Source organism: Neophocaena asiaeorientalis, unplaced genomic scaffold, assembly GCF_003031525.2.
Source record: "Neophocaena asiaeorientalis asiaeorientalis breed wild unplaced genomic scaffold, Neophocaena_asiaeorientalis_V1.1 scaffold150, whole genome shotgun sequence".
Taxonomy (NCBI): domain Eukaryota; kingdom Metazoa; phylum Chordata; class Mammalia; order Artiodactyla; family Phocoenidae; genus Neophocaena; species Neophocaena asiaeorientalis.
Genome location: NW_020176571.1, coordinates 6,078,180 through 6,095,391, shown reverse-complemented (window position 1 = coordinate 6,095,391; position 17,212 = coordinate 6,078,180). Strand labels below are relative to the sequence as shown.

At 56.3% G+C, this 17,212-nt stretch overlaps 3 protein-coding genes across 3 annotated transcripts in view; 1 reads left to right on the top strand and 2 right to left on the bottom strand.

The window, feature by feature from the left end:
- The window catches only part of LAG3 (lymphocyte activating 3), a 6,888-nt gene extending 3,200 nt beyond the window's left edge, over positions 1 to 3,688 (bottom strand). Inside the window, exons 1-4 of the mRNA XM_024733229.1 lie at positions 2,074 to 3,688; positions 1,622 to 1,769; positions 974 to 1,233; positions 54 to 317 (exon numbers count right to left, since the gene is read on the bottom strand). Coding sequence (XP_024588997.1) covers positions 54 to 317; positions 974 to 1,233; positions 1,622 to 1,769; positions 2,074 to 2,131 — 730 coding nt within the window. The 5' untranslated portion in view covers positions 2,132 to 3,688. The remainder of the gene's footprint in view (positions 1 to 53; positions 318 to 973; positions 1,234 to 1,621; positions 1,770 to 2,073) is intronic.
- Positions 3,689 to 4,118: 430 nt separating this feature from the next.
- Positions 4,119 to 11,805, bottom strand: PTMS (parathymosin). Its single transcript, XM_024733134.1, has 6 exons — positions 11,741 to 11,805; positions 8,001 to 8,304; positions 5,051 to 5,122; positions 4,812 to 4,887; positions 4,610 to 4,671; positions 4,119 to 4,439 (listed from the first exon to the last, which is right to left on the bottom strand). Exons 1-6 carry the CDS (start codon positions 11,803 to 11,805, stop codon positions 4,389 to 4,391), a joined length of 630 nt encoding a protein of 209 aa, XP_024588902.1. The 3' UTR covers positions 4,119 to 4,388.
- A 4,984-nt stretch (positions 11,806 to 16,789) lies between these two features.
- The window catches only part of MLF2 (myeloid leukemia factor 2), a 4,689-nt gene continuing 4,266 nt past the window's right edge, over positions 16,790 to 17,212 (top strand). The window contains exon 1 of the mRNA XM_024733019.1: positions 16,790 to 17,005. The gene's annotated coding sequence lies outside the window, so the exon portion shown is untranslated. The remainder of the gene's footprint in view (positions 17,006 to 17,212) is intronic.

Here is a 17,212-nt window from a genome sequence, read left to right as displayed (position 1 = left end):
GGGGGGGCAGGAAGGGATTGTGGTCAAGTGTGAACGCAGACTGGAGGAGTTACCCAGAACGGTGAGGCTGTACGTGGTGGAGACATTGAAGCCATCTCTGTAGGTGAGGGTGCAGCCCCAGGTCCCGGAGTCCAAGGGGCTGACATGGGGCAGGAAGAGGAAGTTTCCGGCTAAGAGGTGATGGGGGGACTCCTGAACGGGGACTCTGCCTGGGTCCCGGAACCAGTGCACAGAGGCCGGGAGATCAGGGCGGCTGAAGGAACAGTTCAAAATGACGGAACTGGAGGTCCACAGAGACCCGAGGGGGCTGGCAGTCACTGCGCAAGGACAGAGAAGGTTGATCAGGTCCCCTTTCCCAACACATCAGGCCAGCTAAGCTGGAAGCTCCTGGAAACAGGCACCTGGCTGTAGATCTCTTTGTCTTCTCTCTCCCAACTCTCCTCCCACCCACCCAGCCCAGGGCCTGGCCCCTGGAGGTGCTTCAAATGCATACCCAGGAGTCCCCTGCCTACTTCCCCTGCCCCCTGCCTCCAGTTCACTGGGCTTGGTCTACGCTTCCCCTTCTCCAGGCCTTGCTTCAGGATCCCCACTAAGGCCACCCCGAGCTACAGACTACAGATGTCTCAACGGAGTCACTCCAGCCCCGCGCTCCCCCCTCGAAGGGGTGCATCCCCTCCTCCACCCTGGCACTCCCGCTGTGGGTCGGGGAAGGGGAGCTCGAGGGGTGATACGATCTCTCCACCGGGCCCTCACTACACACACGTGCTTCTCCGGGGGCACCTTCCACCCCGCAGGCAGGCTCGCCGGCCCCTTCCGCCCCTCTACTCGGGGCTCTCCGGCAGGGCCTGGGGCGCATCCTTAGAAGCACAGGCAGCCTCTGCGCAGCCCTTCCTGCCTCCGGGGCGGCGGGATATGGGGCGCCCTCCTCCTAGCCCCGTTCCCCCCTCCGTCCCCCCCACCCCGCCACACCTACCCGCCGCCTGGCCCACGCGCAGACGGAGGCGGCAGGCGAGAGCGCGGTCCCCGAGGCGCAGAGCGGCGTGGTACTCGCCGGCGTCGGCGCGTCGGGCCGGGCGCAGCCACAGCGAGAAGTCCCCGCGCTGGAGGCCGCGCTCATCCAGCTGCACGTGGGGCTGCAGGGGCGGCCTCCCGACGCGCAGGCCTCCGGGAGCCAGCCTAAGCACCGTGTAGCGGCGGGGCCCCGGGCCCCGGGGGGAGAGCGCCGCGGGCTCACTGAGCGGGCGAGAGATGGGACTGAGAAATGCGAGGGGAAGAAACCCCGGGGAAGAGGCCCTGCAACCACACTTTGAGGATGAGGAAGCCCACCCAAAGGGAAGATCTCTGGACTGCTAACCGTCCCGTCCCCCGCTCCGGTTGGCCAGCACCATCCACTACCGGAGAGAGGCAGGCGTGCTGGGGGACGCAGGTGTGAGGGAGGCAGGCTGCGGAGGAAGGGCGGGGAGGGGGGCGGTGGGCGGCAGGGGAGGCTGAGCCACTGGCTTCAGAGGGACTGACAGCTCGGGGGGAGAACACAGAGGGCTGGCTTGGGCCCGGGACTGGAAGTCTGCACGCCTTTACTGCTGGAGCTGGGGGTCTTGTTGCTGCAGTCTGGGGTGCCTACCTGTCTGGTAGATGCCGCCAAGTGACTTGTCTTGTTCGCAGAAGGCTGAGCTCCTGGAGGGGGATTGTGGGGCTGCAGGGGAGCTGGGCAGGAGCCCCCTCCTGGGCCCACACCACTGGGACCTCTGCCCCAGGGTCTGGAGCCTCCACTGGGGAGGAAAAGAGAGGCCAAGGGGAGGGGCCATGAGCCAAAAGACTTCAAAGCAGAGAAGGAGCCTCAGTGTTTTCTGAGGGAGAAACAGGGCTGAGGGAGACCTTGGGTTTCTGCCCCTTCCCTGCCAAGGGGGAGACCTAAGAGAGGCTTTGGGGGCTGAAGGACTGCCCCAAGAAAGGCGTTAGAAGAATCCACCCAATCTAAAGGCCTTGGCATCTGTGTGGTCATCGAGAAATCCCTCCTCACCCCCTGCTGTGGGTCTGGAGGTCAACCCTCCCAGAGGGTGGTCCCCACCTTACCTGCAGCTGCCCACAGCAGTTGCAGAAGCAGCCAGACCGGGAACCGAGCCTCCCGCATCTCCTCTGAGCCCTGGGCCACACAGCCCTCCAAAGGGAAGAGGTCAGAAAGTGGGGAAGGACTGATGTTCAAAAGAGGGGTTCTGCAAAGAGGGTGTTGGAGAAAGAGAATCTAGAAAAATAGGAATGGAGGCCAGGAGAGAGAGGGAGGAACCAACGACCAGGGGCTGGAATCTAGAGGAAAGCCCAGCAGATCGGGCAGCCAGAGGGTGCGGTCAGGGATGGGGTGGGGGTCCCGGGGGATGGGGCAGGGTGCTGGCAGAGAGCAGAGTGGAGGTAAGGTGGCTGTCTTGAGCTAGAGGCCCTTCTGCTGCTCCCAGGGCCCTGGCCCCTGTCCTTCTGTCTTCCCTCCACCTTTCGCACTTCCCCTCCCCGTTGCCCCCCCCCAACACCCCAGGGCTCACGGTTTCGCTTCGCAGTGGAAAGTCTGAGGGGGCTGATTCCCAGCAGCATTACCTCCACCCCTCTGATGGCGCTCCCCTTGTTTATTTCCTCAGTCCTGGGTGTCCCCACCGCCCTCTCCACTCCTCCCCCACCCTCCTGACTGTTCTCTTTCCTGAGGAACTTCTGCCCTTCTCTTCTGCCTTGAACTACCCACTTGCCCATCTCTGAGCTGCCTCCCCAGGCCCCAGTCATACTTTCTTGGCAAGTTCTTTCCTTGGTACTCATCCCCTCCCTTATTCCCTTACCTTCCCAGAACTTCATTACCCTCGTCTACCTGTCTCCCCACCCATCCAATGACTCCTAGAAGCTCTGCTGTACCCTAAGAGATGGTAGGTCTGAAGAGGGACACCCCACACACAGGGAGAATAGCTACACTGTATCGTACCTTCATTATGTGCTGGGCATCGTAGTGGGCACTTTGTGTACAGTAACCCATGACATCTAATATTATCCCCCATTGCACACATGAGGAAACTGAGGCAGGCTCAGAGATTAAAGGTCAGGTAGGGAGTGTGAAGACAAAAGCTATATGTGTGTGTGTGTGTGTGTGTGTGTGTGTGTGAGACCCTGACCCCGGGTGAGTTCCAGGTGTCTTCTCATCTTTGGGGATGAATGGTATCAATGAATCACACACACCCCTCTACAGCTCAGACCTCTGTGGAATCAGCAGGCCCTCCCAATCCAGAGGCTCTGAACTAGGAGAGGGCAAGGGTGATACGGAAAAATGCAGACATCTTGCAGCAGGGATCCTGCCTCGGGAAAACCTGAGGCAGAACTAGGGAAGGAAGGCTGAGGCCAGAGGGGAACTCCTCCCCACGCCACCCAGCCTGCGGAGCCAGAACTTGCATTAGGCCTGGAGCCGCAAGAGGTCCTGGAGTTCTCCCTGCTTGACCAGGAAGGAGCTCACTGCTCAGTGCCAGGCAACTCTCACTCCATCCAAAGAGGCTGAGACCCAGGTCTCCTGCCCTCTCCCACTTCAGGGGCGGGACTTCCTGTTTCTGAGGCTGTTTCTTTGCCTGGTTCAGCACAATAGGGCTGGTAGCTTTCCACTGGGCTCAGCAGTGTCTAGCCCAGTGCGGGTTAGCAGGGAAGGGTGTGTGTATGGCTGGGAGGAACATCCCCAAGAATCCAAAACCAAGACGCGAGTCAGCTCTCAAAGACACCGCCCCCCCCCCGCCCATCCACCCGGAGCGCTGCTGCTCTTGTCTTCTCCCGGGGTGGGTGGTAGGAGGGTGCCGCTGGCCGATTTTTTATAGAGGGGAGGGGTCCTGATAGAATGTGCCATTGGCCACCCTCCTCGCTCTGCCCGGGTAAGCAGGAGACAGGTTAAAAACAGAAGCGCGACCGTTTCTTTATTAAATTATACAAAAAGGGGAGGGGAGGGGGGCAGCTGTGGGGCTCGGCCCCAACCCTGTTCCCACCCCGGCCTGGCGCTGTCTGAGAGAAGGGGATCTGAGGGAGACTCAGGGATCAGGCAGGGTAGGGATGGGCAGGATGTGAGGCTGGGATGCAGAGGTTAGGAAGGAGAGGCTCCCAGATCGGGGATGGAGGAGGAGAGGAGGGAGAGGGAGGGGGCCACTGGGGACCAGCTGGGGAGCTCAGATGGAGCAGGTCAGGAGGTGGAAGATGGCAGTGAGGATGGAGGGGGCAGTGTGTGGAGGGGCGGCATGAGAAGGCTGGGGAGAGGGAGGGCGGCAGCTCTGGCGCGGGGCCCAGAGCAGGGAGCCAGGTGAAGAGCGGCTGTGCTCGGCTGTCCCTACCCTCACCTCCAGGCCCCCGAGGGGCCTCCCACCCCCAGCCCACTGGCGCGGGGCTCATGCCGACGCCCCATTTTCTGTCTTCTGCCGCTTGGGATCCGCTTCATCCTGTGGAGAGGGAAAGAGCTGCGGTAGCCGTCACCTGGGAGAGGGACCGCCCTCTGTGCTGCTCCAGCTCCAGCCCCCGCCCTGCACCACCGGGATCTAGGTCCAAATCCAAAGGGCTCCCGGCCCTGCTGCATCCCTGACAGCCCCTCAGCCCACAACCCAGCCCAAACCTCCTCTTCGGCAGCTCTCTTCAGCGCGGGCCCTTCGTCCTCATCTTCTTCTTCTTCCTCATCTGAGGAGCCAGAAATGGGTCATTGGGGAAGGGCTGGAAGCTCCAGCAGAGACCCCCTGTGGCGGCCCTCAGCCCTGCTTCAGCTCTTCAAACCCACCCTGACGGTTCCTCTGAGCCCAGCCTTCCCTGCCCCTCCCCACCTTCCTCGTCTCCTTCATCCTCCTCCTCGCCGTCCTCGGCGGTCTCTTCTTCCTCCTCAGCTCCGTTCTCCTCCTCCTGCGGACAGGAGGGAGGTGTCAGGATGGCCCTGTGCCTCCACCCACCGTCCTGCCAAGGGTAAGGGGCCTGAGGGCGGGGTGGCGAGGATGGGAGGGGTCGGGGAAAGGCGGGCCCCCAGGAAGGGAGCTGGGGGCACGGTGGGCAGGTGACCCCTCCGCACCTCCACCACTTCTTTCTTTCGCTCTTTCCGGCTTGCCTTCTCCTCCACCTTCTCTTTCTTCTCCTTTAGGTCCTGCAAGAGAGAGACAGGTCACCTTCCTCTCACCACAAACGATCCGCAGCCCTTAAGTCCCTCCAGGCCCGGTTCTCCCTCTGCAGTGACTTTAGAGGAGTGGGAGATGGAGAAAGTGGGCGGTGCGGCTTAGAGACTGAACAGAGGTCCTAGGGTCCCTCACAGCCACAGAGAGGCTGAGACCAGACACTTTCCCCAAGACTCGAGGGAGGAGAAAAGTGATGAAGCCCGGGAAAAGGCAGCCAAGGTAAGCGCTCATCACCCCCACCAAGTTCTGCCCAACCTCACCGGCTGAAGAGTTCAGCTCAGCAAAGCAAATCCCCTCCATCTGCTCACAGCCCTGATGCCCCACCCCCTCTGGAGGTCCCTCCTTCGCCTGCCCCCTCCCTCTGCCGGCCCTGCTCTGCCTTTTGTCTACCTCTGGGGCCTTTTCCTGAGTACTCTCTCCTGGGCATCCCTCCCAGCTTCCCTCTCAGCTGCGAAAGCCTTTGTTTCTGCCTTTGTGCCCCCCTAATCCTCAGGCTCGTACCTGGCCCAACACTACAGGAATAGGAAGAGACCCTTTAGCACGACTCCCGGTGCCCCCTCTCACTTCTGCCCACTCCTGCCCCCAGGCAGTGCAGGTGGCTTCCTCCTCCCGACCACCCATGGTGCCTGCACCAGCACGGTGTGGGCCCTGGTGTGGTGTGTGCACTGGTGTGGCAGAAGGGTAGGAGTCACCGTTGCCAGGGGGGATGTAGGGGAAGTAGGGTAAGGGAAACGTGGAAGGGACTCTGGGACCTGGTAGACGAAGAGACAGACAAGGTCTGTGTGGGCGGGATGGGAAAGTAGAGGGGGAGGTCCCTGTGTAGAGTCCCCTCCCTCCACAAGGCCCCTCTGTCCTTCCCAAGACCCCAGCAGGCACACCTTTGATGTCTTGTCCTGATGTGATGTGGCCCAGGGAAGTGCTCACAAGAGTCCCCTCTCTCGGGACACCACACCAGCCCTTCCAATTGAGATTCCAGTCCTCTCTCTACCCCACCCCTTGGCAGGCACTGTGGTGTCTCTGTGATCGGATCGGATCTGGTGTTGGTGTGCAACTCTGTGTATCCGATTCCATGGGGATGGAAGTTTTCTGGGTGAGTAGATCACCCTGGGAGGGTGTGTCCTTTCTGGAACAGGGTTGGGACAGGAGAGAGGTTTGGTGCTGGGTGGTTGGCCTGGAGGGACACTCAATTCCCTTCTCCCTTTATGGGGAGCGCAAAACGCTTGCCCCTCTCACTCCAGCTAGGTTTCTTCATGCCACTTTGCTGTCCTCATTTCTCTGCCACATGGTCGGTATGGCATTTCTACTACCTGGTGGGCTTTCCCCTACATCCTGGGCCTGGAGAGCCAGGGGATCGTCAGCTTCTCTCTGGGGGCCCCAGCACCAGGTCTGCATGGCCCTGGCCTGAGTTTCTCATCGGGGCTGATGGAGGAAAGGAGAGTGAGTGCCAGGGAGGGAGGGAGTCTACCAGAGGCCAAAGTCCAAGGGGCCGGGCCCTCTCCTCCCCTGTCTGGTCCTGTCCTTCTGGTCACTGTCCTTCCATGATCCCTTTTCCAGGAGGGTATGTGACCTAGGTCTTGTGCTAGGCAGCTCTCTGGCCTCATTTACTCCACACGGGCACACACACTGACACAGGCTGACACTGATTCACACGCACAGCTACAGAGGGGCGCCCACGCGATCCAGAGACACATGGCCCGGTGTTTGGGCATGCTGGCACACACGCTTGAGACAGCACAAGTGCCGAGCCACTCGACACTCACAAAGCAGCCACACGGTTCCAGAGCAGCTACGTCTCCACACGCACACATGTAACTGACACGGGCAGTCCCACACACTCGCTAGATTGCAGACATACAAAGACACCTACTCAGTGAAGTCACATGCCACCGCACAGCCCACCGGAGGGCCGCTCAGCACACCTTGTCAGATCTCACACGGAGTCCCTGTCTCCCACTGCCTCGAATCCCATTGGTTCCCCCTTTCACTTCACCGGCCTCCAGGAGACCTCTGTGACCTCCTCAGCAATCACCCCCCACCCAAGGTCGGGCTCCCAGCCCCCAAACCCTGGCCGAATTAATTTCCCCAAGCGACACTCAGCAGGTTCCCTAGGGAAATTAGAGAAAGGCTGGAAGAGAGGCAAGGCCGAAGGGATGGGGCCAGGGAGGGAGCTGACGGGAGCAAGGGCAGCGCGATGCAATGCCATGCAATGCTGGGCCCCAGCTTTTTCGAAGGCTGTTCCCGACCCCCTTCTGGATTTTAGGAATTCAAGATTCTTTAAGCGTGGGGGGAGACGCTGGAGGAGGGCTATGCAGACTAAGAGAGCTGAAGGCCAGTGGACGAAGGAATGGATTCAGATGGAAGGAAAGGAGGGAAGGAGAAAATAGACAGAGTCAGTAGCTGTCGGAGGAGAGAAGCAAGAGTCGGTTGGGCCTCGAGGGGAGGGGCCGAGAGGAACACTCCCTGGAGAGTCCTGTTTACACCGGAGGCTCTCAAACCGCTAAGCGGAGGAAAGGTGAGGTCAGACTGGAAGGGAAGACAGGGGTGGGGGGTAGAGCTGCCGCCGACCAGCCGCTGCCGCCCCCGGCCAGGGAACCCGCTTATAAAGCGGCGCTGCCCGACGGGAGGGGCTTCCCAGGGGTGGGGCAGGCGGGAGCGGGGAGGAGAAGAGAGGGGAGGAGGATGAAAGCGGAGGTTGGAGAGGTGGGGATAGGAGGATGAAAGCGAGGGGAGGGAGCGCGCGAGAGGGGGGAGGGAGGACTACACCAGGAGGGGGAAATGGAGAGACTACGGTCGCGGCGAGAGGAGTGGGGCGAGGAGGTGGGAAGGGGTGGGGTTCCTGCGGGGAGGTACCTCTCCGAATCCCGACCTACTGCCGGCGAGTGTGGGGTGTGTCTTTTGGGGGCGGGCTGGAGGGATGGCCTGGATCCTACAGACACCCCACCAATAGCCTCGAGATTTTTGCCAAGGGGTGGGGTGGGGGGGAAGCAGATGGAAAGGCCGGCCAGGTATTAGAGAAACCAAAAGCTTAAAGAGGAGGAAGAGGGCAGGAGCTACTTCCACATCTCGCTGGATTTCCCCTCTCCTGCGGCATCTACGTTCCCTGGGTGGCCTTGGGAGGGGTTGAGAGAGCAGAAAGGGCCGCCCACCCTTCGTCCTGCCCTAGGCTGACTTTTGTGACCCCTGCTGGGTTCCTCCCTTCCGGGCTCTCGCTTGTGATCTGAGGGGAGTCAGAGGCCTTCCAATCTCCTTTCCCCTTTTTCATCTTCGACCTTTCTTCTTTGCCCATCCCACCTCACTTTTCTTTGCCTGGTCCTTCTATCTTCATCCCTCCTCATCCATTTCTGTCTCACAACTCTTCTTCTGTCGCCCCTTCTCCACTTCTCACTTGCCCTCTTCTACCTTCCATCTCTGCCTTCCCTCTCTCTCCAGACAACACTGTTCTTGTCTCATCTGAGTCTGTCACCCGGCCCTATATCCTTAGCTGATTTTCCTCAACTCCTCTTCATGTCCTTATTACCCACATTTTCCCTCTCTTGGTCTTTCTCTTTCCTCTGCTGCCATCTTCCCCAGCCTTTCTGGACGATATCTGCTTCCTTTGCAGGGGGTTCCAGCCCACACTGTTCCACACACCCTCAGCTCCTCTCCTTCAGTCTCAGTATCTTTGGGTCATTTTGAGAAGCTTGGGGTTTCAGGAGGGGACAGGAGGCCTGGGGTGTGTAGCAAAGGTCAGGAAGGTGGATGGGATGGAAGGCTAGGGCTTGGAAAAAGGTATCTCTGGTGTATGTGCACTCCTGTATTTGTCTATCATTAGTCTTCATCTTTTTATCATTTTCATTTTCTTTATAAAAAAAAAGACATAACTGACCAATCATCACCATTTAGTCTTTGAGTGCTTAAATACCCCATCTTTTGGTCCCTTGGTGTCCACACCTCCTAATTTATCTTTCGACTCTTCTATCAGTTTCTCAGTCTCTGTCTCCTCAGAAATCTTGGAGCCCCACCCAGGTTTCTCCTTGCCGACTTCTGTCCATCTTTCTCTGAGATCTTTCCATCTCTGTCTCTGTTTCTCTTGACATACTCGCTGATGTCTTTAGCGATCTCTGACCCTCTCTATCTCTGGACTCTCTTGCTTCATTTATCTCCCTCTCCCCCCTCCTCCCTATCTCCACTCCCCTCCCCCCCCTCCAATCACCGCCACCAACAACCTCCATCCACCTTCCTCCTATTTTTCCTGAGAGCCAATAGAAACTCTGTTGCCAGGTGGAATGCTCATTTGAATCAGCCAATCCAGGAGCCTAACTGCTTGCCCTGCCTTATATGGGGATTTGAGGAGGGCCACTCCCCCCACTCCAGCCCCACAGGGGACCAGCCCCTCCACTGTCCTTTATCCCCGCCCTGGAGAGAGCCTAGGACCCTCCCTCTCACCCTTTTATAAGGGTCTGGCTTCCCATTTCCCTAACTGGGACCACCGGGGTTAGTGTGGGCTGTGGGTTGGACTGTGGGCTGGGCCTGAGGGCCGGGGGTGGGAATGAGGTGTGATTAGGGAAGGGGAGGCGGAGGGAGCCGGGAATTTTGCCCAGGGAGGGGTGTCTGGGAGCGGAGGCAGCTGCAGTGGAAAATTCCAGGGAGATGGAGAGGCAGAGAATGGGAATCCTGCCCCAAGGCCCAAGGGAGAGCCTTGAGAATCTAAGAGTTTGGACACTAGGGTCCGCAGGGACCAAAGGAAAAAGTGGGAAGCAGGAGGCCTGGATCTAATTCCTTCCTGCATGGGAGAAGCACCCCTTAGCCCTCGCTCTCTGGTTGGACAACACATGTCTCCTGAAGTCTTGGCTTCCTAAGAAGAAAGCTACACACTTAGGATGAATTTGGAAGGAGTGGGATGCTGAGAGCCCACCCCCTATTCCTTGGGGTTGGTCTCTGGGCCTCTGGGGCCAAGAGTGTTAAATGATGCCAGCCTGTGTTTACTACTTTCCAAAGAATGATTTCTGAGGCCTTGTGGAAGCTTGCCTATTCCTAGAGTTCTTTTAGTTCGCAATTCAACGGAGAATTTTCCACTGGTTGAATGGGGAAACCTGTGCCTTCTTACACATTTTCTGGAGGTGGGAAAAGGAAGGCCAGGTGAGAATAGGGGAGGCCCGAGCCCCCTGGAAACTTCTGACATCCCAGCAATTCCCTCACTATTCTGTAGAAGGTGTTCAACTCTATAACTATTTCCATCTCATTCTGAAGTGAATTCTTCCCCCTCTTAGCTTCCTGGGTTTTTTCAGTTTGCCTCTTTATCTGATAGGTTAAGTGCTAAGGAAGGCGTTGTTAGCTATCATTCAAGGATGGGAGGACAGAAACCTGAAAGTTGGGCCTCTCCACTCCTCACTATACTCTTCATCCCATTCCACTCCCAATGACCTCGTTTGCTATTCCTCATTTTTCCTTTGCTTTAAAAAAAAAAAAAAATCCTTTCAAAACTCAAGACAGTAGAGAGTTGAGAGGAGATGGATTCCTAGACTTAGGCTGGACTCTGTCCAACAAAATTTTCTGTGATGACGGGAATGTTCTATACCTGCAGTTTCCAATACAGTGGCCACAAGCCACGTGTAGTCACTGAATACTTGAAATGTGGCCAGTGCAACTGAGGAACTGTGTTTTTTACTTGAATTTTAATGAAATTTATTTATTTATTTTTTGGCTGCGTTGGGTCTTCGTCGCTGGGTGCGGGCTACTCTTCCTTACGGTGTGTGGGCTTCTTATTGCGGTGGCTTCTCTTGTTGTAGAGCATGGGCTCTAGGCACGCGGGCTTCAGTAGTTGTGGCGCATGGGCTCAGTAGCTCGCGGCATGTGGGATCTTCCAGGACCAGGGATCAAACCCGTGTCCCCTGCATTGGCAGGTGGATTCTGTGCCACCTGTGCCACCAGGGAAGTCCCTTATTTATTTATTTTAAATAGAAGTCTACCTCATTCTTTTTTATTTTATTTTTTTTCTGTCATGCTGCGCGGCCTGTGGGATCTTAGTTCCCTGACCAGGGATTGAACCCAGGCCACAGCAGTGAGAACGCTGAGTCCTAACCACTGGACTGCCAGGGAATTCCCAATTTTAATTCAATTTAAATAACCCTAGTGGCTACCATATTGGACAGCACCACTTCAGACCCTGGCCCTAAACTGCCTTTTCTTTTTCTATCTCGTCTCTTGTCTCCATCCCCAGTGTTCTGTACATGGAAAGTCAAAAGCAATTCTGGCTGCCGTGTTGGAAGGTCACCTGGGCCACTGTTGTCATGTACTTTACCACAGGTGCATGATTGCTCAGGATTTCCACATTTTCATAGATGAAACAGACAATGTGGCCGACCCAGAGTAGAGGAAAGTGAAAGTGAAAAGGCTAGGGGAGAGGGTACCAGGAGTGACAGCTAGAGGCTTATTCTGCCCAGAAGTTAAAAGGCCGAGGGAGGACTTAATAATCTGGAGGAGGTTATTCAGTCAACGGTGCCAACTGAACCCATGCAGGTGGCTCAGGTCTCGGTCCTGTTCTCACTCAGTCTCCCTAAGCGACTCCATCACGCACCTCCAATGGTACAAGTCCCACTGCCAACGCATACCTCAAACGCTGATGACTCTCAAACCCATATCTCCAGCGCCAGCTTCTCTCCTGAGTGCGAGTCATGACTCCAATTCCCTTCTGTCTTCTCTCCCTGGATCCTCCACAGCGCCTCAACCCCATGCCTTCCAACTGCAACTCCCCCATTTTTCTATTTCAGTTAAAGATCCCGTCCCCCACCCATTTATTCATGCCAAGGGGTCATCCGAGACGCCGCCTCTTCCTTTCTTCCCTAGATCCTTCACATTTCACTTTCTAAAGGTTCCTTGAGCACCCCCTCTTCTCTCCAAGCCCGGTCCTGCCCCTGCTCCAAGGGTCAACATCACTCACTGACTTTAAGCCTAATTAATCTGGGTTTTCAATCATGATTTAAGAGTTTTTGTATCTTCAGCACCTACTGCTGTACCTGGCATATTGTAGAAGCTCAAAAATGTTTGCTGAAATACACAAACTGCTTTTCTACCTAAAATCTCACCTTCCGCTTGAAATGCTCTCCTGGCTGCCCTATCCCACCCCCCGAGCCACTCACTCCCTCTTCTGAACCACTTTTGCCCTTTTAATATACATCTTCCTATGACGGCCTTCATCCCGGGATTATCATGGATTCCATGTTGGCAACCCTCACTGGACTGTGAACCCGGTTGGGCAGAGACCGTGTCTTACTTGTCTTTTCATCTCCAGCACCTTGCACCGTGCCTGGCGTGTAGTAGGAGCTCCATGAATGTTTACTGACAGGAACTACCACACAGGCAGCACACACTTCAATCCTTAAAGCCCACGTTAATCACGAGACATGCTGCCTCCTTGGGGAGGCCTTCTTGAAATGATCGACAACAGGAAGTTCTTAAGACTTAAAACTCCACTGCTAATGCCAACCATTAACATTAGCATACCTGCCCAAGGTAGTCTAACATCTAATATCTTATGGTCGAACTAGGCATGGGATTCACGTATTCCTGTTGTGCTCCTCCTGCTTTGGGTGGCTAGCTTCTAAAGGGAAGACTGACCACTCCGTTATCCGGTGTAGCCTTGTGGTTAGGATCACAATTTCAGCCAGACACAATTTCCATATGTTCTCAAGCTAATCCTATATGCACACAGTACAGTGTGGCCAGCAGAATGGTCATTTATTTCTCATTCAGTTGCCCAGGTCAGAAAACCCTGGGGTTATTCTTTCTTTTTCTCCTTTTCCGGCCCTGCCTCGCGGCTCTCAGAGATCTTACTTCCCCAACCAGGGATTGAACCCAGGGCCACAGCAGTGAAGGCGCCAAATCCTAACCACTGGACCACCAGGGAACTCCCTCTGGAGTCATTCTTGACTCTTCTCCCTTGTACTGCATCCAACCATCAGCACATTGTTAACACCATCTTCAAAACATACCTAGAATCTGACCATTTCTTGCCTCCACTGTTTCTAACCTACTCTAAGCCGTCTGGATATGGCTACAGCATGCTAATAGGTCCTCCTGTTTCTGCTGTGGTCCCCCCAATGGTCTATTCTCCGTACAACAGCCAGAGTGGTCCTTTGTAGGTCTTACAGAGTCCCACGGGATCTGGCTTCCTTCTTGCTCTGTGCCTTGTTTCTCACTACGGCTCTTCCTTTCATTCACATCAGTCTAGGCACATTGGCTTCTTCGTTCCGTGAACACACTAAGCATACTTCTGCCTTAGGGCCTTTGCACTTGCTTTTTCCTCTGCCCAGAATGCCTTAACCCCAGTCTGCTTTTAAGAGTCACCTTATCAATGAGGCCATCCCTAGTCACCCTAACAAGCAACTACCACCTCCCAGCTGCTTGCCTGTCCCTCTACCCAACTTCCAACCTGCTTTATTTTTCTCTCTGTGTATCACTATATCTCCAGAGCCAGAAACAGTGCCTGACACAGTAGGCATTCAATAAATATTTGTTGAATGGATGTGAATATAAAACAAACTGAAAAGCTGGTTTTTAAAAACATGTTCCTGAGTCATTTTTCAATCTCACTCTGATCTGGTGTCCACTATACAACTCAGTCTCTCTACCTGGGGCAACTTAGTGCTAATTGTCAGGGTTTATCTCCCCCCCCCCCATACACATGCACATACACATACACAAATCACACCCATTCACGTTGGCTCAGGCTGGAATCCAGTCTCCCCTAACTCCATCATCGCCCCATCCTCACTCTGCTCCAATAGCCAACTGCCCTGGGATTGCTCCAGATGCGTGAGCTAACATCTAACAAGGGCCCCTTTTCTGTCCCAGCTCTACTCTCTCAAGGACTTCCTGACTTTGGCTCCATCAGATAAAGCAGTGAAGAGAAACCACTGTTTCTCTTCCTTCCCAACAATGCTTATCCCCTTTTGAGCTCAGCCTCACCCCTGGCAGGGCCCACCCTCCCTCCTACATCTTATCATCTACAGGAAACTCTGATGACTGAGGAATTTCTGTTCATCAGAATTCACTGGACAGAGACGTGAGAAAGGAAGGAAGGAGGGATAGAGGGAAGGAAGGAAGGAAGGAAGGAAGGAAGGAAGAAGGGGGGAGGGAGGGGGAAGGAAGGGATGGGAAGGTGACGGAGAAGGAAGACAGACACAAACTGTGTCTGGGTGACAGAAAGGTTACTTGTAAAATTACATTCCTTCAATTCCTGGAGTGGATGGCTGCCTATCTGGTCCACCGCTGGGCACTCTGAAAATGAGCTCTGCATTTCCTCCTTCATCCCCATCTGTTCAAGGATCTCTTTTTTTAAAACAAATTATTTATTTATTTATTTTGGGTGCGCTGGGTCTTCGATGCTGCACGCGGGTTTCTCTAGTTGTGGCGAGCGGGGGCTACTCTTCCTTGTGGTGAGCGGGCTTCTCATTGCGGTGGCTTCTCCCGTTGCGGAGCACGGGCTCTAGACGTGCGGGCTTCAGTAGCTGTCGCACGTGGGCTCAGTAGTTGTGGCATGTGGGCTCAGTAGTTGTGGCTCACGGGGCTCTAGAGCACAGGCTCAGTAGTTGTGGCACATGGACTTAGTTGCTCCGCGGCATGTGGGATCTTCTCGGACCAGGGCTCGAACCCGTGTCCCCTGCATTGGCAGGCAGATTCTTAACCACGGCGCCACCAGGGAAGTCCCAAGGATCTCTTTTTAACCTGAGACAAAGCCCAGGTCATAGTTAGATGCTAAACTGTAATTTGTAAATATTCCTAGGAGATGTAATTGATTTAAAATCATGCAAAGGTAAAAATGACTGATAAACCAGATTTTTTTCTTTAATTTCATTTTCTTGGCCACACCGTGCGGCATGCAGGATCTTAGTTCCCTGACAAGGGATCAAACCCGTGCCCCCTGCAGTGGAAGTGCAAAGTCTTAACCACTGGACCACCAGGGAAGTCCCTGATATCAGATTCTTAAGTCTTGGAAGGAAAAAGAGAAAGAGCTCTAGACACCTAAAGGCAGTAGGGAGAGGATACAAGGTAATGGAAAAAGACCAAAGGAGGAGGCTAGAAGCTAAGCTGCATCTCCTAGGCATCTCTGCGGAAGGCTGGACATGAAATGAGGAGGGAGAGGCTGGAAGGTAAGGCCCACTCTTCCTTAAGTCTGGGCTGCAGAACTCTCCTGGGACAACTCTTGATCACGTGTCAAAATGCTTTTGTTTGGGAGCAAGAGGAAAAGGGGCACTTGCATGGCGGCATGTTTAGAGATAGAGCATCTGGAAGATAAAAGATTTTACTAAGTCTCTTCCCCAGAAATATCAATGGAAAATACATTTTCTTATTTTTCTGTCTTTGGCTTTAACTTTGCCAGTCTGCCAGCTTCTAATTTCTCTCTGTTCCCCTCTGTCTCCACTATTGTGTTTTTCCTCTTTAATAATGATCAAGTCCAAAGAAACCTAAGAAGCCCCGCTCCCACCACCTTCTCCTGAGTCACCAGGGACCCCCTTCACCTCCTTCCCCAGGGAAGTGCTGGGGATGGGAACAAGCCTCTCTCACAGGCCCACAGATGTCAGGCCCGCTAACGTGGCTAGCGGCCAGTGTAAAGAACCAGGAGAGCTGGAGTCTGGAGGGGTCCGGTCTAAAGTCCACCCCGGACAGTCCAAATCCCCTGACACCCAGGGGGAGGGCCCTTCTCTCCATTTGGGCCAGATTTTATGCAAGACATTTAGTATGTCAAAGTGTCAGTCTTTGGCCTTCGAGTCGAGTCAGGTCTCCTGGGCCTGTCTGCAACTCTGCCCCTGGGTGAGCTTGGTTAATGGAGCGCTCCACCCCTTTCTACTCCCAAACGTTAGACCCTTGACCTACCTACCTACTTGACTCGAGGCAAGAAAAGATCAGTGCGGACTGGGAGCCCCAGAGGATACAGGAGTTAGAGAACAGAAAGCGGAGATTGGCATTAAACGAAAAGGTTTCAGAACTAGGGCCTCTCCCCAGTGTGACCCTCCACAGCAGGGTAACTGAGGGGGGGTCCGGGAGCCTCATCAACGCCAGTTCCCAAGGGGCTGCGCTTCTAGCCTGGCCGAAGAGCGCCATCTGGCGGCCGGTCCCCAACCTGGACTCTTTTTGCCCCAGCCTGAGTTCTCGAAGCCAGAGGAAGACCTGGGCAGAACTGTCACCTCCTCTCCTACGTCACTCCGAGGGCCCCGCCCCTGCCTGGAACGCGCCTCCCCTCGAGGGGACTGGCCCTGGCGCCTCCCCCGTAGAACTGCCGCCCTTCCTCCCTCTTGGGATGAAAGCTTCCTGGGTAGAAATCTGCTTATTGCTCCCCCAGGGATCCGCCCCACCTCGTGGGGCCCGTGAGGAGCCTGCCCTCCCCCATGGGAATCTGCCCGCGTCCTCTTCCGTCTTCCTCCCCTCGCGGCGATGGACTCTTCTGCTCCTCCCCCACACCCTTACAGGGAGCCTCCTCCAGTCCACAGGACCCAAATCCAGGTTACTAACGAGGCCTCCCCTCCCCTGGTCCCGGAAGACTCCGCGAGTCCCTGCTTCGCGGCCCGGGAGCCAGCCTCGCGCACGCGCGCGCGAGCGCGCGCGCCACAAGCCCGCTCGTGGGCGGAGCTCCGCAGGCCTAAGGGGGGGGGGTGGGCTGTCCCATCGTGACGTCACTTCCGCCCGGGCCTGGCCGGGGCTCGGGCTCAGTGGGCCGAGGAGGGGCACGGAGGTGGCAGCTGTGTGAGGAGACTGTTCGGGAGGCCGAGGAGCTCACGCCCGGACCAATCCCGCGTCCCGGGCCGCAAGCCCCGATCCTGCCGCGCACCGAGAGGCGAGACCGGCCGGATGGGCCGCTGAGTCCGGATCGGGGACCGGTGAGGCTCAAGCGGAGCGGGCAGCCGGTCTGGGGTGGGAGCGGCCCGTGGGGCTGCAGGGACCCCGGGAGCCTGGGTTGCGGGGAGGGGAGCGGGTCAAGCCTGCCTCTTGCTCGCCCGGCAGGGAGGCAGGGCCTGGGGGGGGGCCCCCGCCAGGCGCTGAGGGGACGGTGAGGCCCGCCCGGGGGAGGCCTGGCGGCGGCCGAG

What these genes read in the sequence shown, in the direction of transcription:
- PTMS (XM_024733134.1), bottom strand. Translation starts at nt 11,805, where the DNA reads ATGACTCGCACTCAGGAGAGAAGCTGGCGCTGGAGATATGGGTTTGAG. An exon ending in GAGAGTCATCAGCGTTTGAG is followed by an intron (nt 8,305 to 11,740) that starts GTATGCGTTGGC and finishes AGCCTAGGGCAG; the next exon opens with GACGAAGGGTGGGCGGCCCT. An exon ending in GAAAGAAAGAAGTGGTGGAG is followed by an intron (nt 4,888 to 5,050) that starts GTGCGGAGGGGT and finishes TCCTGTCCGCAG; the next exon opens with GAGGAGGAGAACGGAGCTGA.